This window comes from Cyprinus carpio, unplaced genomic scaffold (assembly GCF_018340385.1).
Source record: "Cyprinus carpio isolate SPL01 unplaced genomic scaffold, ASM1834038v1 S000006739, whole genome shotgun sequence".
In the NCBI taxonomy this organism is placed as follows: Eukaryota; Metazoa; Chordata; class Actinopteri; order Cypriniformes; family Cyprinidae; genus Cyprinus; species Cyprinus carpio.
Genome location: NW_024879338.1, coordinates 203,226 through 225,044, shown reverse-complemented (window position 1 = coordinate 225,044; position 21,819 = coordinate 203,226). Strand labels below are relative to the sequence as shown.

General features: G+C 39.7%; 2 protein-coding genes across 2 annotated transcripts; both read left to right on the top strand.

Moving 5' to 3' along the window:
• Nucleotides 1–3,944: 3,944 nt before the first annotated feature.
• Nucleotides 3,945–7,851, top strand: LOC109103013 (extracellular calcium-sensing receptor-like). Its single transcript, XM_042755671.1, has 6 exons — nt 3,945–4,335; nt 4,544–4,835; nt 5,060–5,875; nt 5,960–6,187; nt 6,564–6,687; nt 6,810–7,851. Exons 1-6 carry the CDS (start codon nt 4,121–4,123, stop codon nt 7,721–7,723), a joined length of 2,589 nt encoding a protein of 862 aa, XP_042611605.1. The 5' UTR covers nt 3,945–4,120; the 3' UTR covers nt 7,724–7,851.
• Nucleotides 7,852–10,740: 2,889 nt separating this feature from the next.
• Nucleotides 10,741–14,061, top strand: LOC109103014 (extracellular calcium-sensing receptor). The gene is made up of 6 exons (XM_042755659.1): nt 10,741–10,955; nt 11,199–11,490; nt 11,621–12,424; nt 12,547–12,774; nt 12,933–13,056; nt 13,143–14,061. The coding sequence occupies exons 1-6, from the start codon at nt 10,741–10,743 to the stop codon at nt 14,054–14,056; spliced, it is 2,577 nt and encodes an 858-aa protein (XP_042611593.1). The 3' UTR covers nt 14,057–14,061.
• Nucleotides 14,062–21,819: the final 7,758 nt, after the last annotated feature.

Below are 21,819 nucleotides of genomic sequence, written 5' to 3'. Positions count from 1 at the left end.
TGTAAAGTGCACTCTGAGAGAGTTTATGGATTCAAAGGCTGGTTTCGAATAAATGATTAATCTTATAGTTTGTATGGATTTATTTTATTATTCGAACCTACATGCTATGTTGAATAAATGCAGGAATTCCCTCATTTTTTTTGCTCTTTGTATTCTTGAAAGCTTTGAAACCATATATAGTTATTAAAAGTATATATAGTTAATTTAGGTCCTGATTAGATATTTATGTATTGTTTAGATAATTTTCTATTATAATTAGACAACTTTTCAAAACTTTTTTAGGCCTGGATATTGCTGTTTTAAAATTGCATGGCATTACCAGGTTATTTATGACCTTACAGACCCTAAAAGCAACTGGATGCACGCTCTTAATCACTTAAACTGGTCCACCAATGTGATTGCGCGAATGCTCCATTACCTCTCCCTTCTGTAATCACATGCCGGATCCGTTACCCCGCTTTGTTCTGGGACCTGGCAATTTACAAATTAAGCACTGGCCTTAGACAATGGGCAATAGGCCTATCTGAAGCATATTCGCCAACATAGTAAAGTAAAAGTTAAAGTTGTAAAGTTGTCATGTAAAGTTGAATGCTACGTTACCTCTCACTTCTGTAATCACATGTCGGATCCGTTACCCTGCTTTGTTCTGGGACCTGGCAATTTACAAATTAAGCACTGGCCTTAGACTATGAGCAATAGGCCTATCTGAAGCATGTTCGTCAACATAGGATTAGGCAATAAAATGAAAGAAACTGTGCTTAGCTTCATGAAGATGTCTATATGTTATGAAAATTTGGTTATAAAGTGTAGAAATTTTGATTTGAATGTGTAGATGTTATGGGATGTTTTTTATGTGTGATGGCCAGTTGTTTGTGGATTTTTTGGTTCTTTTGTTTTATTTTAACTTTGGCGATGAATTGCAGGCAAAGTGTCTATATCAATTGCGAGGAGCCGTGCTCGCTCAGATCAATTTCAGTCTATCGGCTTGACAAACAATGCGGCAAAATCTCTTAAGTTCACAACTTGAAATCTGGTGAGATACTCTGTGGGAATCCTGTCAAAAATCCTGATTTAAAGCTTCCTATCAGCGGCGGAAGCACAGACACCAAGGGAAGCGAGGGGGGTTGCTTGTGAAACTGCGCAACCGCCAGTCGAGGATCCAGCTGCCGTCCATCTACCTGGCGAATGTTCAGTCATTGCCAAATAAGACGGACGACCTGCTGAATCGTATTAAGGCCCAGCGTGAGGCCCGGGACTGCTCCGTGTTTTGCCTGACAGAGACATGGTTACAGAGCGGCGTGCCGGATTCTTCTTTCCAGCCGCCGGGCTTCTCTGTCCACCGCTCGGACAGGGTGAAGGAGCGCACCGGTAAATCGAATGGTGGAGGTGTGTGTTTTTTAATTAACGAACTTTGGTGCACGGATTGTGTCATCGTGAACAAAACTTGCAACGTTAACTTGGAATCGTATTAAGGCCCAGCGTATTAAGACCCTTTTATCTCCCACGGGAGTTTTCGGTAATGTTCCTGTGTGGTGTTTATATACATCTGCGGGCAGACATTTCTGTTGCCTTGAGTGAATTAAGTGACATTGTACACAAATTTGAGAATTCCCATGTTAATGCCGTGGCTATAGTAGCTGGTGATTTTAATAAGTGTAATTTTAAAACTGTCTTTCCCAACTACTATCAGCATGTCAAACATCCAACTAGGGGAGCACATATCCTGGATCACTGTTACAGTAATGTAAAATCTGCTTATCAATCTAGTCTAAGACCAGCTTTTGGAAAATCAGATCAATCTTCTGTGTTACTTCTTCCTACATATATACAGAGGAGTAAACAATCAAAACCTTCGTCATGTATTGTTCAGTGCTGGACGAAGGAGAGTGAATTGAAATTACAGGGATGCTTTGATGCTACTGATTGGTCTGTGTTCCATTCAGAAAACTTGGATGAGTATTGTGAAGCAGTGACTGGGTACATCGACTTCTGCATTGATTGCTGTGTTCCAAAAAAGGTAATAAAACGGCATGCTAGTCAGAACCTGTGGTACAATGCGGATGTAAATAGGAAAATACAACAGCGGGCCGTGGCTTTTAAATCTGGTAATGCTGTTGCTTATAAGTTGTCCAGATACTCTTTGGAGTGGTCTATCAAAGCTGCTAAACGAGGCTATGGAGCTAAGATAGAGGGACATTTCACGGAGGCGGACACTCGATGTATGTGGGAAGGGTTAAATTCTATCATCGCTTGGAAACCTAAAGGAGGATCTATCATTAATGTTGATCCATCCTTGCCAAACAAATTAAATGAGTTTTATTGTCGTTTTGAAACTGGATATGTTGAACCTGTTGTTTTTTCGGCTTGTAATGAGCAGAGTTTTACCATCATTCAGGAGGATGTCCAGAGGATCTTGTCCAGGACGAAGGTTAGGAAAGCACCTGGTCCGGATTGTATTCCTCCTCGTGTCCTTAAACTGTGCTCTGAGCAACTTGCTCCTGTTCTGACTGATCTTTTTAACATGTCACTTTGGAAGTGCACTGTTCCAGTTAGTTTTAAAAGATCAATCATAATTCCAGTGCCCAAGAAGACACCTGTGACATGTTTAAATGACTATCGGCCAGTGGCCCTCACATCTGTCTTGATAAAACCCTTGAGCGGTTGGTGTTGGACTTTGTTAGAGATCAAATCCCTATGTCTGTGGACCCACTACAATTTGCATATAGGAAAAACAGAAGTGTTGAGGATGCCGTTTCCTTTGATTTGAACTCTGTCTATAAGCATCTTGATGCACATAAATCATATGCTAGAATGCTATTTATAGACTATAGTTTAGCTTTTGACTCAATGGTCCAAACAAAGCTCTTTCACAAATTGAAATGTCTTGGACTCGATGATGCCATTTGTAAATGGATTTTAAATTTCCTCACTTGTCGACCACAAAGGGTCAAAATTAATGGCTGTATTTCAGATGAGTTGTATGTTAGCACTGGTTCACCACAGGGGTGTATCTTGAGCCCCCTACTGTTCACATTGTATACTCAAGGGGCCTTCTTTGAGATGCTTCCCTCAGGGAGAAGGTATCGCTCGGTCAAATGTTCTACTGATCGCCATTTAAATAGTTTCTTTCCAAAAGCTGTAATCATTTTAAACAAAGCACTTTAAATTAGGCACTTTAAATTTATGTGTGGATTTTATTGTACAGCATTTTACTTTTGAGCTTTTATGTGGCATCTGCTTATCTGTTTTTATGTTATGTCCTTTATGTGTTTGACATTGTACTTTGAGCTTCTTGCACATCTTTTCCAATGTGGTTTTATACTGCAAATGGCTAATAAAGTGAACTGAGTGAACTGAACTGAACTATGGAGATAGAATTTGCCGTCTGATTAGTTCCTGAGTGAAGCGATAGCTTTGCGAACAATTGGAGCATACAGTACTTACCGAGCAGTAATGCCACGTATATATGTCCCGTGTCTAATAGGAGAATGGTAGTGATTGGAGCGATTTGACAGCTGACCGCATCAGCTGGTCGCAGCACTATGCCTATGTGGCCTGACTGAACTAACGCTGTGCTCGATTTAAACTGAACTGAGCTGGATGATGACATCTCTGGATTCAATGATGAACTGCCTTTAACTGAAAAATTTGTGTTTACTATTGTCATTTTGCATTATTTAAACTATTTTCCTAAATAATGCTGTACTGTTGCTTTGACACAATCTGTAATGTTAAAAGCGCTATATAAATAAAGGTGACTTGATAAAGCGTGACAAGGTATTTTTCATTCATTCATTCATTCATTCATTCTGTCCATTAACTTAAAGGCCATTTGATATATATATATATATATATATATATATATATATATATATATATATATATATATATATATCAAATGGCCTTTAAGTTAATGGACAGAATGAATGAATGAATGAATGAATGAATGAAAAATACCTTGTCACACTTTACTCATGATTTGAAAATGACACGAAACAGTTACCCAGAAGGATGTCCTTATTTCACAAGTGACACCTCCCCTACTATAAAAGATTACCACACTGGGTTATACAGTGAATTTAGCTGAGTTTGTCATAAAGAAAAAGGAAGAAGGACAGAGATGTGGATCATTCTAAATATCTGCTTGTATCTGTCATTTAACTATATCTCTGCTACTTTTATCTCAGACTCTTGTCAGCTCCAAGGACGCTTCAAGTTGAACGGGATGTACCAGGTTGGAGACTTAATCATTGGAGGCCTTTTTGAGGTTCAGCACCTCAAAGTCTTCCCAGAACTTACCTTCAGAACTGAGCCAGAACTGCCCCAGTGTGAGGAGTGAGTTTGGATTGAATGAGAACTGCTGTGCTTAACAAAGAGCATGAAAGAAAATTAAAATGAGATTTAAATAAAAGGATTAAATAGAAAAATGACATAGCTGTTACATACATTATATGAAATTATATTATAATTGATCTCTGATTTTAAATATACAGCAAGCTAGATACATTACTACTTAGTCCTAAAATTTGTGTTGCTATTCTAGATTCTATATGGCAAGTTTCCAGCAGGCACTGACTATGGTTTTTGCCATAAATGAGATTAACAATAATAACGACCTGCTGCCTAACATCACGCTTGGTTACCAAATCTATGACAACTGCTTAAGAATTGGAGTGGCGTTCCGGGCTGCCATATCCCTGGCTAGTGGGACAGAGGAGTCCTTCTCAGACCTCAACTGCACTGGCCCTCCTCCGGTGATTGGGATTGTGGGGGACCCAGGTTCAAGTCAATCAATAGCAATTTCCAGTGTCCTGGGTCTGTTTCGAGTTCCTATGGTAAGACATGATACAGTATATGTTTTTGCCATAAAATATACAGTATTTGTTTCCAAATATCAGTTTGTAAATAATTTTAAAAAGTGTGTGTATGTCTCTGTGTGTGTGTGCTTTAAAATCATTGTATTCCCTTGCTTCTTATTACTTTTGAATTTCATTCACAGTGTGAAATTGCCTGAGAAACCTTTTTTGTTTGTTTGTTTTGTTCTTGTGATTTGCATTAGGTTAGTTACTATGCCACTTGCTCCTGTTTGAGTGACAGGAAAAAGTACCCATCTTTCTTCAGAACAATCCCCAGTGATGCCTTCCAGGTGCGGGCTATGGTTCAGATCTTGAGACATTTTGGATGGACCTGGGTTGGTCTCCTCTACAGTGATGACGACTATGGCATCTATGCTGCTCAGTCCTTCCAGCAGGAAATGCAGCTGTTTGGGGGTTGTGTGGCATTCTCTGAGATTTTGCCTTATGATAATAACCACAGGGACATTCATCGAATAGTAGGGGTTATACAGACCTCTACAGCCAAGGTAGTTGTAGCATTCTCAACTGATTTGTCATCCCTGATGGATGAGTTGTTGTCGCAAAATGTGACAGGCAGGCAGTGGATTGCAAGTGAGGCTTGGACAACAACACCTGTCCTACAAACTCCACAATATTTGCCCCTACTGGGGGGGACCCTGGGCATTGCCATCCGTCATGGACAGATTCAGGGACTTCATGACTTTCTGATACATCTCCACCCTGACAATAATCCAAAAAACAGTACAATAAAAATATTTTGGGAGAAAATTTTTGGGTGCAAATTTGAGGCTGTAGATGAACAACAAGAACAAGGTGGAACCAAATGTTCAGGGCAAGAGGATCTGAGCAGCACAGAAACAGCATACACTGATGTATCAGAGCTGAGGGCCTCATATAATGTGTATAAGGCAGTTTATGCCCTGGCATATGCACTTCATGACCTAATGCAGTGTGAAGAGGGGAAAGGACCATTCAGTGGGAACAGCTGTGCCAGCATAACCAACCTGAAACCCTGGCAGGTAAAGCTCATATATAGTGCACACAATATAAAAAGTTCTGCCACATATTTCATATGACACATGTTCTGTCTACAAACTGTGCAGCTGGTTCACTACCTACAAAAGGTGAACTTCACCACAGGTTTTGGGGATCGTGTGTCATTTGATAAGAATGGAGATGCTCTGACCATCTATGATGTGATGAACTGGCACCCAAGGTCTGATGGGTCGATCGTTGCCCGTACAGTTGGTGTGGTAGATGAAGGGGCGACAACAGGGAAAGTGCTCACACTGGATGAAGATGCATTATACTGGAATTTTGAGACAAAAAAGGCAAATTACATATAGCATGTTACTTACTTCTTGGTTAGGATGTTTAGTCTGAACGTTTAACAAAAAAACAATAACATTTCATTGGCCGATGAGTAACCAGTAGCAATAAATTAATAAATAAGTCTTTGTACCCTTTTTCTTTTTTCTTTAACTCTGTTCACTGACAGATATGAAAGAATATGATTATAAAATATATTAATAATCATATATATATATATATATATATATATATATATATATATATATATATATATATATATATATATATATATATATATATATATATATACATATTTTAGGTTCATGTAAATAAATATATCTAGAAATTTAAAAAAATAAAAAAAATAAAAATAAAAAATTGATTATCCTCCTTCAGCCCCCACAGTCTGTGTGTAGTGAGAGCTGCCCCCCAGGCACCAGACGAGCTAGGAGGAAAGGCTTTCCTGTCTGCTGTTTTGACTGCCTGCCATGTGGCGATGGAGAGATTTCTAATACGACAAGTGAGAAGATTCATGTTTGCTCATTAAATATGTATTTGAACATAAATATTGGATCATTTTCAATATAATTCTAACCTACTGAGCTCTTGTCCTATATCTCTCTTCCTTTCTGTCTCTTACAGATTCACCCGAATGCGTCATGTGTTCAGATGAGTTTTGGCCGAGTCCAAAAAATGACCACTGTGTTCCTAAAGAAGTTGAATTTCTATCCTATGAAGATCCGCTGGGGATTTCTCTGACCACTGCCTCCCTCTTAGGCACTAGTTTCTGTGCTCTTGTGATGGTCATCTTTGCTCATCACCGCAACACTCCTGTAGTACGTGCTAACAATTCAGAGCTTAGCTTTCTGCTGCTGTTGTCACTCAAACTGTGTTTCCTGTGTGTGCTGCTGTTCATTGGACGGCCACAGTTGTGGACATGTCAGTTAAGGCATGCTGTGTTTGGCATAAGCTTTGTCCTGTGCATCTCCAGCATCCTGGTCAAGACTATGGTGGTAATAGCTGTGTTCAAGTCATCTCGACCAGAGGGCAAATCTGCCATAAAGTGGTTTGGTTCAAAACAGCAAAGAGGAACCATTTTAGCCCTAACTTCTACACAAGTAGCGATATGCACAGTCTGGTTATCTACTGCATCCCCAACACCCCATAAAAACAATCAGTATATCCGCTCTAAAATAGTATATGAATGTGCTATAGGCTCAGTGGCTGGTTTTTCTGTGCTGTTGGGATACATTGGACTGTTGGCAGCGGCAAGTTTCCTGTTAGCCTTCATGGCCAGGAAACTTCCAGATAATTTTAATGAAGCAAAGTTCATCACTTTCAGCATGCTGATTTTCTGTGCTGTGTGGATTACATTTGTTCCAGCATATGTGAGCTCACCAGGGAAATATGCAGTGGCTGTGGAGATATTTGCCATACTGGCTTCCAGTTTTGGATTACTGGTGGCCATATTTGCCCCAAAGTGCTACGTAATTATATTACACCCAGAAAGAAACACTAAAAAAGCCATCATGGGAAGATCAACCCAAAAGAAATAGTTTTACATGCTGAACAGATGAGTAATTAACTAGTGTAAGATCCTGTAAATAAAATGAAACATCCAATTACTTCAAATTGTGCGTATATACACTGTATTTGTGTGTGTTGCTTATTTACCTTCAAATAAACTGATATAAAATGTAGATGATGTAGATAAAATCTCTCACAGGTTCATTGGGTTCTTTTGGCAGTTTTTTTTTTTTTAATTTTAGTTGATTTTGCTTAGATTATCTCTATCAATCTAATCAATGAACTAAAATCATGTTACAAATACCATGCATGTAGTTATTTAACTACTGCTTACAAGGTAGACATTCTGTGTACAGCTGGTATATTGTTTATGCATGATTATGTCATTAAAAATAAATACAGTATATTACAGAAAATGACATTTGATTAAGAATGGCAAAATAAGCAGATAATGGGAACATATATTTGTATTTAGATACAAAACAGTGCCTTTGCTAACAGTTCCCAGTAAAATAAATTTTAGTATGCCTTCGATAACAGTGTCTAGTAGAATTATATTTAAAAAAAAATATTCTGGACACTGTTAGCGAAATGTGATCACTATATGTATCAACTCTGTGTTAATTAGCATTGAAGAAAGAAGCTATAATCACTTTCATTAATAACTGACTAACAAACATTATGTAATGATTAGCAGATCATTAGTTAATATATATTCACATATCTAAAAACGTGAAATAATGTGCTTGTTAATGTTTATTAATAAACTTATTAAACATTACCTAATAATTTACATTTCATGTAAATTAAAATGCTTACAAATGTCATTAAACTTCTAATTCATATGATCATGCACATCTTGAAAATCTACAAACGATTTTAACAGATGTTATACAATTGTTAAAAGCTGTTGTTAATGCACAACACTTTTGCTGTTATTTAGGTGTGATACAGGTAGGGTTAGGCTCAGGTTTGTTGGTATGGGTAGGTTAAAGGTAGGTTAAGGGATCAATTTGATTACTATAAAGGAACACGATTCAATCTGTTTATATTGCATTGTTTTGATAAATGACAAATGGAGTATTTATAAACATTTACAAATGATGAATAGTCTCAACATTAGATTGGGTACTGCAAAAACATGAACAAATGATTAATAAATGATTAGTTAAGATGTGAAAAAAGGGTGAATTCCAGTCATTTGTGACACTTTTGCCATCAGAATGACTACTCATAAAGGTACTAATGATTGGTAAATGTTTATAATCATTTACAATTGATGAATAGTTTCCACTTTAGATTGGGTACTGCAAAAACATTATCAAATAATTAATAAATGTGTTAAGATGTGCAAATAGTAGGTCTACACAATAAAAAAGGCCAAATATATTACTTTTACAGACTGTGATTAATGAATATATTAACATGAATAATTTGTGAAGTGCTGAAAATGACTAATTAAGCTATTTTTTCACAACATAATGTAAAAATGAGCATTAGCTAATATGTGACCCTGGACCACAAAACCAGTCATAAGGGTACATTTTTTTTTTTAAATTGAGATTTATACAACATCTGAAAGCTGAATGAATAATATTTGAAGTGATGTATGGTTTGTTAGGATAGGACTATATTTGGCCGAGATACAACTATTTGAATATCTGGAATCTGAGGGTGTAAAAAAAATAAAAATAAAATCTAAATGTTAGCAATGCATATTACTAATGATAATACATTTTTGATATATTTACTGTAGGAAATTTACAAAATAGCTTCATGGAACATGATCTTTACTTAATATCCTAATGAGTTTTGGCATAAAAGAAAAATCGATAATTTTGACCCATACAATGTATTTTTGGCTATTGCTATAAATATACCATTGCTACTTATTACTGGTTTTGTGGTCCAGGGTCACATATGTGAACTGAAGTTTAATGACATTTGTAAGAATTCAAAGTACATTAACAAATAAACTTGAAATCATTGTATAATTTCTGCTAAAAACATTTGTAGATATTTAAAACGCATTAAAAGTTTAATGACATTTGTAAACATTAACTAATGATCTGTCAAGCATTATATAATGTCTGTTAATCATTTATTAATGAAGCTTTGTTTTAATCACTGTAAACCATCTGTCAAAATCGTTTGAAGATAAAAAAAAAAAGGAAACATGATCATATGAATTGAAAGTCTGATGACATTTGTAAGCATTTCAATTTACATTAAATAATGATATGTTAATCATTTGGTAATATTTAATAAGTTAATTAGTTAACATTAACAAGAACATTATCTCATATTTCTAGATATGTGAATATATATTAAGTAATGATAAGTCAAACATTATATAATGATTGTTAATGATTAATTAATGAAAGTTATTATAAAGTGTTACCCAAAAACTTAGTACAGCGCATGACTGCCACCTAGATGAGATCCTGTGTAACACTCTGTCCATCAGAAGACAGTCTATAGACTATAGTACCACTGGCTGGCTCAGGTCTTCAAGACCAGCATCAATTAACCCAGTTTTTCTGAGCTGATCCGAGCTTGTTAAAACATGCAAAAGCAGATGCTTATTTGAACAACACATGTTTTTAAACAGATTGTAATGCTATAAATAATGAATGTACAAATTTCAGATTTTCCCACTCTAAAAAGGTCTGTAAAAACAAGGCCCCAATATACTGTGTTGATATGAAGGAATTTTCGATACTGATTTTTAATACAATACATAATAGTTTTAATACAATTTTGTAATAGTTTTACACATATTTTGAATTATGCAGTATATTGTGTTGTGTTTAGGATTTAGGGAAATGTCAATAAACTCTCCCGCAGAAAATTACCAGTAGGTTTTTTTTTTTGTTGTTTTTTTTTTCTCTCCATGTTCAACAGTGATGTATTCATTCCATGGGAGGTCCATGTGACATCACCTGTTCTGTAGAAAAAAATAAATAAATAAAAATATTGCACAGTCCTTATAATAAATTAGGGAATCAATAGAGTGAGTGGGTCATACAGAGATTAAGGAAGAGACATGAGCATTACTCTAAACATCTGTCTCTATCTTTCCTTTACTTTTGTCTCTGCTACTTTCATTTCGGACTCCTGTCAAATCCAGGGACACTTCAAGCTGAACGGGATGTACCAGGGTGGAGATTTTATCATTGGAGGCTTGTTTGAGGTTCAGCACCTCAAAATCTTTCCAGAACTTAGTTTCAGAATGGAGCCGGAACAGCCCAAGTGTGAGGAGTGAGTGTGGAAAGTAGAGGATGGGAAGTTATGCTGACTGAAGATTATGGATGACTGAATTAAAGAAATTAAGAAAACAGAAAGTAACAATTGGCAGATGACAATAACAGGAAAAGGAAAATTATTTAGCATCCTTTTTATTTGATTACATGCAAAGGGCTTTATTTAATTATTAATATGTATTAATAATTAATATGTATATATAAATGTACATTATCACTGAATTTTTTTTTTTTCTCCTAGATTCTATATGTCAAGTTTCCAGCAGGCACAAACCATGGTTTTCGCTGTAGATGAGATCAATAAGAATCCAAACCTGCTGCCTAACATCACTCTTGGTTATCATCTTTATGACAACTGTTTGAAGCTTGTAGTGGCATTCAGGGCTGCTACAACTCTTATTAGTGGCACAAAAAAGACATTTTCAAACCTGAATTGTACAGGCCCACCACCAGTGATTGCTATTGTTGGGGATCCTGGGTCCACTCACTCCATTGCAGTTTCTAGTGTACTTGGTCTGTTTCGCATTCCAATGGTAAGATATGATGTAAAGATAAAAATAATCATAACAATGATTTTATGCTTCTTTTATAATAATGAAAATTTCTTTCTTTCTCTTTTACCCACCTTCACCTTTCTGCTTTCTTACTGTCTTTCCTTATTAGATTAGCTACTACGCCACCTGCTCCTGTTTGAGTGACAGGAAAAAGTACCCCTCTTTCTTCAGAACAATCCCAAGTGATGCCTTCCAGGTGTGGGCTATGGTTCAGATCTTAAAATATTTTGGATGGACATGGGTTGGGGTTCTCTATAGTGATGATGACTATGGAATCTATGCTGCTCAGTCTTTCCATCAGGAAATGCAGCGATTTGGAGGTTGTGTGGCTTTTTCTGAAATAATTCCCTATGATAATCACAGGGACATTAAACACATAGTGGCAGTGATTAAAGCCTCTACAGCCAGAGTAGTGGTGGCATTCTCAACTGATCTGTTACCCCTGATGGACGAATTGTTACTGCAAAATGTGACAGGCAGGCAGTGGATTGCAAGTGAGGCTTGGACCACCTCACCTGTGCTCCACCTTCCACGTTTTGTACCCCTCGTTGCGGGCACGCTGGGCATTGCCATCCGTCGAGGAGAGATCAAAGGACTTCAAGACTTTCTTCTACGTCTTCAACCTGACAGCGATCCAAGAAATAATATGGTGAGAATCTTCTGGGAGAACATGTTTGGGTGCAGTTTTGAGAATGGAAGTAGAGATGAGAAAAAAATGTGTACAGCGGAAGAGGATCTGAACAGCACAGTTCATGAATATAATGATGTATCAGAGCTGAGGGCCTCTTATAATGTGTATAAGGCAGTTTATGCCCTGGCACATGCACTTCATGACCTGATGCAGTGTGAGGAGGGGAGAGGACCATTCATTGGGAACAGATGTGCTGACATATCCAACCTACAGCCATGGCAGGTAAAACCCACAGCAACAGGGCCCATAGTTTACTTCACTAAAAAGTCTACTTAATGGGGGAAAAAATAAAATAAAAAAATACATAAATATATGACTAATATTTGCTTTTATAACCTGTGCAGATGGTTCACTACCTACAGAAAGTGAACTTCACTACAGGCTTTGGGGATCATGTGTCATTTGATAAGAATGGAGATGCTCTGGCAATCTATGATGTAATGAACTGGCAGCCGAGCTCTGATGGATCGATCATTGTCCGCACAGTTGGTGTGGTAGATGAAGGGGCGACAACAGGGAAAGTGCTTACACTGGATGAGGATGCATTATACTGGAACTTTCAGACAAAAAAAGTAAATTAAAAATTTCCCTTTTGCAGATATATAGTCTTAATACTATACAACATTATGACAAGACAAACAGGAATAAATGAATGAAAAAGCTGAAATTAATGAAAAGTTTGTCATTATATGATATACAAAAACATAATAACATATGATGTATCCTTCAGCCCCCACGGTCTGTGTGCAGTGAGAGTTGCCCCCCAGGAACCAGACGAGCCACGAGGAAGGGCCTTCCTGTCTGCTGTTTTGATTGCTTGCCGTGTGCAGATGGAGAAATTTCTAATGCATCAGGTGAGAAGCAGTATTAAAATTATATGTTTTGTGCATGATTCTGCAAATGTTACACAAATATTGTTTTCTTTATTCATCTTTTACAGATTCTACTGAATGCACAGTGTGCCCAAATGAATTCTGGTCCAGTCCAGAAAAAAATCACTGTGTACCTAAAGACGTAGAGTTTCTGTCCTATGAAGATCCTCTGGGCATCTCGCTGACCACTGCTTCCCTGCTGGGCACCTGCTTCTGTGCCCTTGTGATGATCATCTTTGCTCATCACCGTAACACTCCTGTGGTACGCTCCAACAATTCAGAGCTCAGCTTCCTGCTGCTGGTGTCACTCAAACTGTGTTTCCTGTGTGTGCTGCTGTTCATTGGCCGACCACAGTTGTGGACGTGTCAATTAAGACATGCCATGTTTGGTATTAGTTTTGTACTTTGTGTCTCCAGTATCCTGGTCAAGACTATGGTCGTAATAGCCGTGTTCAAGTCATCTCGACCAGAAGGTAAAAGTACGATGAAATGGTTTGGAGCAACTCAACAAAGAGGCACCGTCCTAGTTCTCACTGCTGTCCAGGTTGTGATATGCGCAGTCTGGCTATCAACTGCCTCTCCAACACCCCATAAAAACATTCAGTATATCAGGTCTAAAATTGTATTTGAATGTGCCATTGGTTCAGTGGCTGGGTTTGCCATTCTGCTTGGGTACATTGGCCTTCTGGCAGCAGTAAGCTTCCTGTTAGCATTTCTTGCTAGAAATCTTCCAGATAATTTTAATGAAGCCAAATTCATTACCTTTAGTATGCTTATCTTCTGTGCTGTGTGGATTTCATTTGTTCCAGCCTATGTGAGCTCACCAGGGAAATATGCAGTGGCTGTGGAGATATTTGCTATTTTAGCTTCTAGTTTTGGATTACTGGTGGCCATATTTGCCCCAAAGTGCTATATCATCCTATTGCACCCAGAGAGAAACACTAAAAAAGCCATCATGGGAAAAACAGTTGAAAAGAAATAATTGCTGACTGGGAAAGTTTCCTAAAATGGTATTTCTGCCTAGTTCACGCTAGTTCAATGTCCAACTTGTAGGATTTAGATATTTAATACTTTAATACTTAGATATGTATCATTATGTTTTATACGTTCATTATATTTCTTGTATGTTTTCTTATATAATGCCATATTAATGTAACAATAACATATATATTACAATAAAAATGATCACCATATTAAAACCTACTAATGCTTTATTTTTCAATATTTCAATATTCAATATTTATAAATAAGAAAAATTGTTATTAAATGAAAAATGGTTTTCAAGAAATGTGAATTGTCTCAATTAAAATACAGAAAATATTCCACTAAAACAGTTTTAAAGCAACCATTGCTTAGTTGTCAATATGCCACTATACAGGAAAACCGGTGACCTTGAGCTGATCATCTGAGTACAAGCTTCCAACATAAATGAAACAAGCTGTGAATGGGGAATGCTTACTGTATTAACCACATAGGAATAAAGTTCAAGTTTATTTATAAAGCACATTAAAAAAAAGAAAGTGTTTTTATAATCAATCAATCAATCTTTATTTTATTTTATTTTATTTTATTTTATTTTAATTTTGTTTTGTTTTGTTTTGTTTTGTTTTGTTTTGTTCCAGTTATTTTGACCAGGAGAGCATTATATAAAGACAGAACTGTCTCAGGAATATAAATACATATTCATGATTTATGATTTTTTTAAATTAAAATTTAATTTTATAGAATAGCTAGGGTATTCGTTATGTCCGTATAATGCTTATGACCAGGGGTGTCAAAACTTAAGGGCCGCAGCCCTGCAGAGTTTAGTTCCAACCCTGCTTCAACACACAAACCATGTTTTCAATTGAGCCTGAAGGACTTGATTGGCTGGATCAGGTGTGTTTGATTAGGGTTGGAGCTAAACTCTGCTAGGCTGTGGCCCTCCAGGAATTGATTTCGACAACCCTGCTTATGAAGAAAATTCATTAGCCTAGCCCAGGGATCCTCAAATCTGGACCTTGAGATCCACTTTCCTGCAGAGTTTAGCTCTAACCCTAATCAAACACACCTGAGCATGCTAATCAATGCCAATCAATGTCTTTGGGTTCGTTAGAAAATCACAGGCAGGTGACTTTGATCAGGGTTGGAGCTAAACTCTGCAGCGCATTGGACCTCCAGGGCAAGATTTGAGGAAGGGGGGCCTAGCCTATTTGTTATGAAGTTGATTAAAAATTCTTCATAACAAATTTTAAGAAGTTAAAAGTTAAGAAATAATTAATTTAGCATTTAGTCTGATCTATAGGCACATTTTCGTAACTTTTATTAGACAACAGATCGAAAAAGAAAAAAAAGTATTTCGTGATAATCTTTAAAATGAGAGAAATCACTGACAATTTAGGCTATACTTTCTTCGACTGCAGAAAAAAATTAAACCACTTAATTTGCAGTGTTAACTTATGAATTAAATGAAAAACAACAACGACAACAAATTACAAGAACAATATAATTTTTTTTTTCTTGTAATCAAGAAAAAATATTTGACAATTTCAAAATGAATGCTTGCTGAATGAAATTTGATGGTGAACGCATCTCCACTGCATAGCCGCATACAATCATTGGTGTCAGTTGCAAATATTTAACATGTTTTAGGCTACAATGCGACAAATGTTCTACAGTAACTGATGCCTCTTTCTATCTCGAATCTTTGAAACATGCGTTGTATGTGTTGAAAGTGAAACCTAAAAAAAAAACAGCACACATCTAAAAGGATTGCACTCCTTAGCAAGCTTCATCAAATGCACGCAATCACATATTGCATGCTTCCCAGCTGAAACAACCCCCCATGTGAAATTGAAATAATAACCAGTGATATAAGATTTTGGCCATATTGCCCATCTAAATCATTTATCCTACACTATCAACAGGCACGTAATGTAGGCTACAATTCTTGTACTTCGTTTGGGTACCACAAGGTGTCCCTGTGGCCTCAAAGCTTTCCCCTCGCCTACTCTGGCTCGATTGCTATTCCTGAGGTAAAACACGCCTTCCTCATTACCCTACGAACAAAGAAATGTAGAAATAAATAAATGTGGAAATAAATAAATATGTAAATAAACACATATATGTGAAAATAAATAAAAGTGGAAATAAATGTATAAAAAAAAAAAATAAATAAATAAATAAATGTGGGAAAAAAATAAAAAAATACATAAATAAGGAAATAAAAGTATAAATAATTATTTACTTTTGCTTTTCTTTTCTTTGTATATTTATATATTTATTTATTTATATTTGCTTTTTTACATTTATTTATTTATTTATAATTAAGTCAGTGCACTCTGTGCATCTCAAGCTGGAGGCCGTGGAGAAGCAGATTCATGACCTTGTGGAGAAGCAGGCCCAGCTGAGAGTGGAGAGCTGTGCTGGAAACATCCCGGGCTGAAACTCATAAGTCTGTGTTAAGTGTACAGCGCACCGCTAACACTCACACCACCTCTACTCCATGTTATTCTATGCACAGGCCCTGTGCAACCAGGAAGCGATGTTCCCTGGCCTCATTTACTCCGGCACTGGGACACCATAGATCCTGGGTGCACCAGCTGCCTCCGGTCTTCGAGATCTCCACCCGGAACCGCTTCGCTGCCCTCCGCGAGATGGGACGCACCGCTGTGATCGTCGGCGACTCCATTGTCTGGCATGTCTGTGCTTCCCTTGCTAAAGTGCACACTCACTGTTTCCCTGGCGCTCGTGTTCTCAATGTTTCTTCACAGATACCCGCAATCATGAAGGACAATGAAAGCACAGGAGGGGTTGTGCTCCATGTGGGGGTGAATGACATCAATATGTGGCAGATGGGGACGCTGAAAAGTCAATTTAAACAGGGAATCATCTCAATTAAATACATTAGTTCACGAGTTCACCCTTACATCTAATCTGTTAGCAAATAGTAAGCATATTTTGGCGTGCTGTCCTGGGGGAGGGCTCTGAGCCCGGAATATAGCCCGAACCCGAAGAACTCCCCCTGTCCCTAATGTGGGATAAAAACAGATTAGGAGTGAGGAGTTGGGGTGGAGGAGGGATGCCGGAAAACTGTCCAAAACTGTCGCAGGATAGAGGTAAGAAGGCTGCATTTATATACACGTATTGTGCTAGTTAAGATGGTTAGCTAAACGAGTTGCACCTGAGCCAAATTGGTTGATTATCTGATCGTGCTCCTCCCGAACCTTGTTAATAAAACATAATTTCACGAGTTCACCCTTACATCTCATCTGTTAGCAAATAGTAAGCATATTTTGGCGTGCTGTCCTGGGGGAGGGCTCTGAGCCTGGAATATAGCCCGAACCCGAAGAACTCCCCACAAGAAGCTTAAAGGCATGGGACAGCAGCCAGAGAGAAAAATCTTTAGTTGCCCCCCAAAATATGGATGCTGTAAAGAGAAAAGGTGCAGAGCGACCAGTAGAGCCTGTGCAGTGCTCGACGGGAGCTGCGACTGATGGAGAGACTCTCGCTGCGTCCGAAGGGAGCTGCGGCTCTGCTGCACCGGAAGGGAGAGTCCCTCTTGCGGCTGAGTACGAGGCGCAGTTTGATGCATCTGATGGAGGGCTCTCACTGCAACCGAAGGGAGCCTGCAGCTCTGCTGCACCGGGAGGGAAAGCCCTGTCTGCCGCTGAGCACGCAGCATAACTCAGACGACAGACAGAGGGCTCACCCTGCGACCGAAGTGAGCCGAGGATCTGCTGCACCGGAAGGGAGAACCCCGTCAGATGCTGAATAGGCAAGGAGAATTGAGGCGTAGATTGACGTGTCGGATGGAGGGCTCCCACTGCAACCGAAGGGAGCCAGCGGCTCTGCTGCACCAGGAGGGAAAGCCCTGTCTGCCGCTGAGCACGCAGCGTAACTCAGACGACAGATGGAGGGCTCACCTTGCGACCGAAGGGAGCCGTGGGCCTGCTGCACCGGAAGGGGAGCCCTTGTCCGATGCTGAATAAGCAAAAAGACGCGACTGATGGAGGGACTCACGCTGCATCCGAAGGGAGCTGCGGCTCTGCTGCACCGGAAGGGAGAGTCCCCCGTTGTGGCTGGATATGAAGCACAGTTTGATGCCTTGGAGGGCTCTCACAGCGTCCGAAGGGAGCCTGCGACTCTGCTGCACCGGGAGTGTGAGCCCCGTCCGTTGCAGAGCACGCAACGTAACTCGAAACAACAGACGGAGGGGTCACACTGCGACCGAAGGGAGCCGCGGCCCTGCTGCACTGGAAGGGAGAGCCCTGTTTGATGCTGAATAAGTAAGGTAACGTGACTGATGGAGGGACTCCCGCTGCAACCGAAGGGAGCCGACAGCTCTGCTGCACCGGGAGGGAGATCCCCCGTCCACCGCTGAGTACGCATCGTAACTCGAACGACAGACTGAGGATTAACCCTGCGACCGAAGGGAGCCGACGGGTCTGCTGCACCGGAAGGGGAGCCCCGTCCAATGCTGATTAAGCAAGGAGACGCGACTGATGGAGGGACTCTCGCTGCGTCCGAAGGGAGCTGCGGCTCTGCTGCACCGGAAGGGAGAGTCCCCCTTGCGGCTGGATATGAGGCGTGGTTTGATGCGTCGGATGGAGGGCTCCCGCTGCGACCGAAGGGAGCCGACGGCTCTTCTGCACCGGGAGGGAGATCCTCGTCCACCCCTGAGTACGCATCGTAACTCAGAATGACAGACTGAGGATTAACCGAAGGGAGCCGCGGCCCTGCTGCACCGGAAGGGAGAGCCCTGTCCGATGCGGGATAGGCAAGGAGATTTGAAACGATGGCTGGAAGGCCCTTACTGTGACCAAAGGAGCGGTGACTTATTGCATTAGGAAGGAGAGCTTCTAATTAATTGAGTAAACAACAGTTGCTGCCCCGATGCGAAATGAGTGGCTGGAAAAATTTTCTGCAGGTAAGCCTGATTGAGCAAAGATATGTTTTAAGTGTTTTTGGAACCAAAACGTGTAACGGGATGGTTAGAGTCGTCGACAAAGAGAGGGTCCAGTGCGGATTTAGATTGAGTTCCTGAGTTAGACTTAAGAAAAGAGAGCCTGATAAGGTTGATTGGAGAAGGGAGATTAAAAATTAATATGTAGTGGCCTTTCCTTTCTTGGTCCGTCTTACTTTGTTTAGTGAAGTAAGCGATAGTTTCGCTATCAAGTATGGACAAATCCGAGATTGTCGGGTGGAGTTTGGGGTCGAAATTAGAGGTTATTGCGATTTCTGAGCATCTCAGAAAAATGAAGCAGCCAATAAAACATGGCATCAAGGAGACGAGCGGTATGGATTGAATGGTACCCTGTGCGGAGATTTTTTGGATGCCGTTTGTAAGGATGTCCAGAGTTATAGGTTGTCTGGAATCTGGGTTTGATGGTCGAGAGCGCTGAATTCCTTTGATTAGAAGAGAACTTTGAGAATTATTTATTTCGGGGGAGGAAAAGCTGTAGATTAGTTTATGCAAAATGGAAACGTCACTTAAGTAACCTTTAATTGACACTGCTTGGAGGTTTCTTCATGGAATTAAAGGTAGGAAATAAACTAAGTAATTATGAGGAGTGAAAATCGGGTTAAAAGCTTTGAAACATCTCCAAGCTGTTAGATATGAATGGATAGTTCTGGGTTAATCTGCTTGGAGGATAGAGTCGGACGCATCAAGGAGAGGTTTTAAGGGATGAGTTTATGGAAATAGAAGTTGCGACTAGTGAGGTACTGAGGTTAGTGATGGGTCTGCCTCCAGAGCCAGCGCTCTGAATTTCTGTGAGAATCTGAGATTTGATGGTATTAGGTACAGGAGGAGGTTCCGGAGTGGCAGCATTCAGTAGAGTAGGAAGAGGGACCACTGTGAATAAAGTATACTGAGGTTTAGTTTGGGTAGAAGAGTTAGAAGGAAGATAAGGGGGGGCCGTAACCGTTTGCGGAGGCAGCCTCACGCACGGATTAGCCCCTGGTGCTTGGGGAAAGCGTAGGACGAGGAAGAGAAAGATGGAAATGGGGGAGAAGGCCAGTATGCTTGCGTTGCTGGCTGAAAATGCCCTACTTGGCTGTTGGCCATTGATGGGGAAAAGAACAAGTGGAAGGGTAACAAAAATAAGGTGACTGACCTTGAGCAGCTAGCGGAGGCAGCCTCACTCTAGCCGGAGGTAGAGTGAAAATAAAAGGAGGTTGGGGAAACCATGCCAGTGAGCGATGTTGCATGCGGTGCGGCAGCTGAATGTGCTGCAGTGATTGGTTGAGAGGAGGAGGAAGGCAGTGCAGTGTGAGGAGCATCTGAATCTGGGCCGAGGCCCAAACTTGGCGGCCTGCTGCGTCATGAAACTCGAGCGGAGCCAGAACTTGATCTGAAAGACAATGTAATTATAAATGAAGTAGGGAGCTATGAGGAAGATGGGCCTGGGCAGCTGTTGTCAGTAGAGGCATCCTGACATTTAAAACGGCCTCTGGACTAGTGTCTGCTATGGAAGCTGGAGGCAACTGAAAAGAAAAAGAGGTCATTAGAAACAGGAGGAAAAGCCTGAGATGTGTAGGCCTGAGTTGCATGCAGAGACAGCCTCACGCTTCCTTCAGCTGCTGTAGGCCACGGGGAGGGAGTGGGGTTTGTGACATCCTGAAGAGTCTGTGCAACCTGCACAGCTAGCAGAGGAAGCCTCATGCTAGCGTCTGCTATGGGAGCTGGAGGCAACTGAAAAGAAAAAAAAAGAGGTCATTAGAAACATGAGAAAAGGACTGAGATGTGAGGGCCTGTGTTGCAAGCGTAAGCAGCTTTGCATTAGTTTCAGCTGCTGTGGCTGTAGTCCACGGGGGCTTGTGATATTTGGGGGAATGGTGCGTTCAAGTAATGTCGGATACATCGTATTTATGAGTTAAACACACATGAACGGCACAACAAAGCTGTAATGACAAGTGGGAAACTTAGAATTTTCTTTAAGCTTGAGTTTCCGAGGCGTGTAAATGTGGAACATGACAAAAATCAATGGAACGATAGATGCAACGTCTGTTGGTGACAAATTTAAAAACAATTTAAAAAAACACAAAACAGACCTGATGCAAATTCTTTGCTTCTCATTTTCTATAAGAAGAGTTAACGTACCCTGTTGTATTTTCTTGTAATTTATTAAAAGAAGGTACACCGCCATCTTGTGCCAACTAAACTGACTTGAACGCACCTGACGTCACCATTACGACTTGTCAACTCGTAAGTACAAAATTTCCAGGAGGACTTGAACACAGCAGAAGATTCAGCATCTTCTGCTGTGTTCAAGTCCTGCACAGCTAGCAGAAACAGCCTCACGCCAGCGTATGTTATGGGAGCTGGAGACCACTGAAAAGAAAGGTTAGAAGTAGCAGGAGAAATATGACAACTTTAACAACATTTAAAAACGTGATAGAATGAAGAAAAGACACGCTTTTCCTATTAACCACACAAAAAGTAGTAAGTATTGAAACAGCCAGCCAGTCAAGCAGCACATCAGCTGGTAGAGACTTGGAGAGAGGTGCCTAGCAGTATGCAAAACGGATGCAAATTAGGTTGCTAGTTGCACTTTTTCAATAATAATTTTAATAGTTTCTTTATGATATGCCTTAATTGTTAGTTTGCACCTATAATTGTTAATTATTTAGGTACACTGTTGAACTTATTTTCTTGAAAATCAATTTCCATCTTCTCTGTCTATCTGAGTACAATATGCAATTTAAAATACAGGAAAAAATGCTATTGAGAATTAATACAGAAAATGTGAGTAATTTCATTGT

Bases quoted from the DNA above. Each gene is read 5' to 3' on its own strand.
- LOC109103013 (XM_042755671.1), top strand. From the start codon at position 4,121: ATGTGGATCATTCTAAATATCTGCTTGTATCTGTCATTTAACTATATC. The intron at 5,876-5,959 runs GTAAAGCTCATA...CAAACTGTGCAG, and splicing joins CCAACCTGAAACCCTGGCAG to CTGGTTCACTACCTACAAAA. The intron at 6,188-6,563 runs GCAAATTACATA...ATCCTCCTTCAG, and splicing joins GGAATTTTGAGACAAAAAAG to CCCCCACAGTCTGTGTGTAG.
- LOC109103014 (XM_042755659.1), top strand. From the start codon at position 10,741: ATGAGCATTACTCTAAACATCTGTCTCTATCTTTCCTTTACTTTTGTC. The intron at 12,425-12,546 runs GTAAAACCCACA...TAACCTGTGCAG, and splicing joins CCAACCTACAGCCATGGCAG to ATGGTTCACTACCTACAGAA. The intron at 13,057-13,142 runs GTGAGAAGCAGT...CATCTTTTACAG, and splicing joins AGAAATTTCTAATGCATCAG to ATTCTACTGAATGCACAGTG.